Source organism: Drosophila miranda, assembly GCF_003369915.1.
Source record: "Drosophila miranda strain MSH22 chromosome Y unlocalized genomic scaffold, D.miranda_PacBio2.1 Contig_Y1_pilon, whole genome shotgun sequence".
NCBI lineage: Eukaryota > Metazoa > Arthropoda > Insecta > Diptera > Drosophilidae > Drosophila > Drosophila miranda.
In genome coordinates, this window is record NW_022881603.1 from 52452572 (window position 1) to 52454964 (window position 2393).

Below are 2393 nucleotides of genomic sequence, written 5' to 3' on the forward strand. Positions count from 1 at the left end.
AGGCACTTTATATTTCATCTTGCTACGCTACGAAAATGGTATTTATTACACACAGATTGAATCAGTATCGGATCACCGCAAAATTATATATCTGCTATAGGAAACATCAGCCAGAACTATAATTTGTACTGGATCGTGCTTTAATATCACTATACGCTCATACATAAGTACCAAATATAGATGGTTGCGTTGCGTGGGAGCCCAACATCCATTTTGAAAGATACAGATTTATTGGTCATCTGACTTTAGGAGCACATGCATGCAGGATACTTCCAATTCTAGAAATCCAATATATCTATGTGGAATTCCACTTACAAGAGTATTTCATTTTCGGCGTAAGGCTTCATTTCCGGGGCATTTTTCTATTTATTGCATCGTGTGAAAGTAGATAATAGCATTACCTACCAAAATAATTGAATGGGCGTAAATCGCCTGGAGAGCATCTAATCTGGCTCTTAACACACATCATCGTACTCATCACGCCGAAAACACATGTAGGTAGGTTTCTAAACTGTGACAAAATTCCTATTCCAACGGTCACATGGCGGTCAAGTTATCAGGAAAGTGGCGTCCTCATTGATGTTGATCGTTTGGATTTGAATTTGTATACGCGCGTGGAGGAGCATCGAACGGGCAGTGGACACATTCAACCAGGTGGCAGCGAAGTGAAGCGGCTGGCCTGCTGATAATCGTCTATCGTTTGATATGGGTTGAACATTTCAAGTGTTCCACTGGGGAGAATCCGCTTTTCACCCGGTTCCTTGTTTTGTGTTAATGCAATAGAGGTGTTTTTCCCTAGATAACATTCTATTTTGTTTCAAGTATGGCACTGCACATACACACAAGCCATGGTTCGACGATAATTTACAGATAATTTCCAGTCATCATATCCTCAGAATGGATTAGTGCTTTGGGTACATTCAAGTCTTTATTACGTCGCATACAAAAGTGTTTACAGTTTCAGTTTAGCCGCATTTATGGCATAGCTGCAGGATGATCAAAATGGTGTTATATAACGAAACGGCTGGGTGCAGTGATCCATATGGATTTCTACTTCTTACGCTCTGCCTCCTCCATGGCGCGCATCATTTTGGCATCATGCTTTTCGTGACGCTCCCTTATGGCACGCTGGAGCTCCTCGCGATGACCGAGCGAGTGGAATCAATGAGCTGTGTCCCAAAGGAACGCAACGGAGTGGAGACAATGTGCTACCTTGTCCGTTTTGCTTGTTAAACTGCTTGATGAGGCGACGCTTCTTGGAGGACTCCGGAAGGCTCTGAATGTGCGCGTACAGCTGCGCCAGTGCAGTGTCCGTGTAATTGCTGTTGTTTGCCGCTGCCGTGGCGGCACGATCTACAAAAGTGTACACCGTGTTGACCGTCGAGTCGTCCGAGATGGATTTTTCAAGGGTTTGCTCCGGTGACATGGTTTTTTTGCGTTTGCGCTCAAGAAAGTACGCCCGAATATCGGTGGCTAGCTTTCCGGGAACTTCGAAGATTTCCAGACCCCGCTGAATCATGTAGGACACAATGCTGGACATCTTCTTCGCCGTATAGTGGAGCGCCTCAGGCGGCATTTGCCTGGGGCAAATCAGGTGCGGTGTAAACAAGATGGCCAAATTCTCCGCGGACATCTTGTTGCTCTCCTCACACGCTGCCACCGAATGGAGCATTTTAATAATGTGCTGCAGTAACTCGCGATGCTCTTCGGGGAGCAGGAGGAGCAGCTGCACCGAGTTGAGAAGATGTTGTTGGCGCTCTGCGGTAGCCGCCACCGGACCCCCCACTAATGCCTGGCTAAGCGGCGCTATCTGAAGATGTGCTGGATAGTGGGCGTCTGTAAGCAAAGGCTCTGGCAGCTCGGCCAGAAAGCTCTTAAAAACAGTGGAACAGTCGTGAGCCGAGAATCCTGTCAGTTCCAAATCCAAGGGCTGGTCGTGCTGTATGTGCATTCGTAGCTCGTTCTGCCTGGAAACGGCTCCTGTCTTGCGAAATAGTCCCTCCTGGGTGAGATCTGCAGAATAGCATTTCCGCATTTAGAATAATTCAATTTTCCGGACTCTCCCTGTCACTTACTCTTCTCCAGCATAAGAAACTCTTTGAGCTCCTCCAGGTGCATCAGAAAGCCTGCATCAATTTGTTGCTGCAGCGTTTCAGTGGGACTGTTGCCCGCCGATTTACTGCCTGCCCCAGCCGTGCAGCCTGTGGCAGGTCCGCGATTCTGCTTGGAGAGGCGATTCCACTTCTTTTAGCCTTGCTGGTGGAATTTAATTGCGGAAAATTGGGCGAGACGCGCTTCAAAAATTGAAATATTGAACTGGCAGAGCTGTCACTGGCGTCCAAAGAACATTTTGTGCGAAAACGCCATGTCAATGTTAAAGAATTATAAGCTGT

General features: G+C 46.9%; 1 protein-coding gene across 1 annotated transcript; it reads right to left on the reverse strand.

Moving 5' to 3' along the window:
* Nucleotides 1-902: 902 nt before the first annotated feature.
* Nucleotides 903-2190, reverse strand: LOC117190570 (rho GTPase-activating protein 19-like). The gene is made up of 3 exons (XM_033395627.1): nucleotides 2076-2190; nucleotides 1062-2013; nucleotides 903-986 (listed from the first exon to the last, which is right to left on the reverse strand). Exons 1-2 carry the CDS (start codon nucleotides 2116-2118, stop codon nucleotides 1097-1099), a joined length of 960 nt encoding a protein of 319 aa, XP_033251518.1. The 5' UTR covers nucleotides 2119-2190; the 3' UTR covers nucleotides 903-986; nucleotides 1062-1096.
* Between the last annotated feature and the right edge of the window lie 203 nt (nucleotides 2191-2393).

Coding starts and splice junctions, on each gene's coding strand:
- LOC117190570 (XM_033395627.1), bottom strand. CDS start 2,118: ATGCACCTGGAGGAGCTCAAAGAGTTTCTTATGCTGGAGAAGA. Junction 2,014..2,075: donor GTTTCTTATGCTGGAGAAGA/GTAAGTGACAGG, acceptor GCTATTCTGCAG/ATCTCACCCAGGAGGGACTA.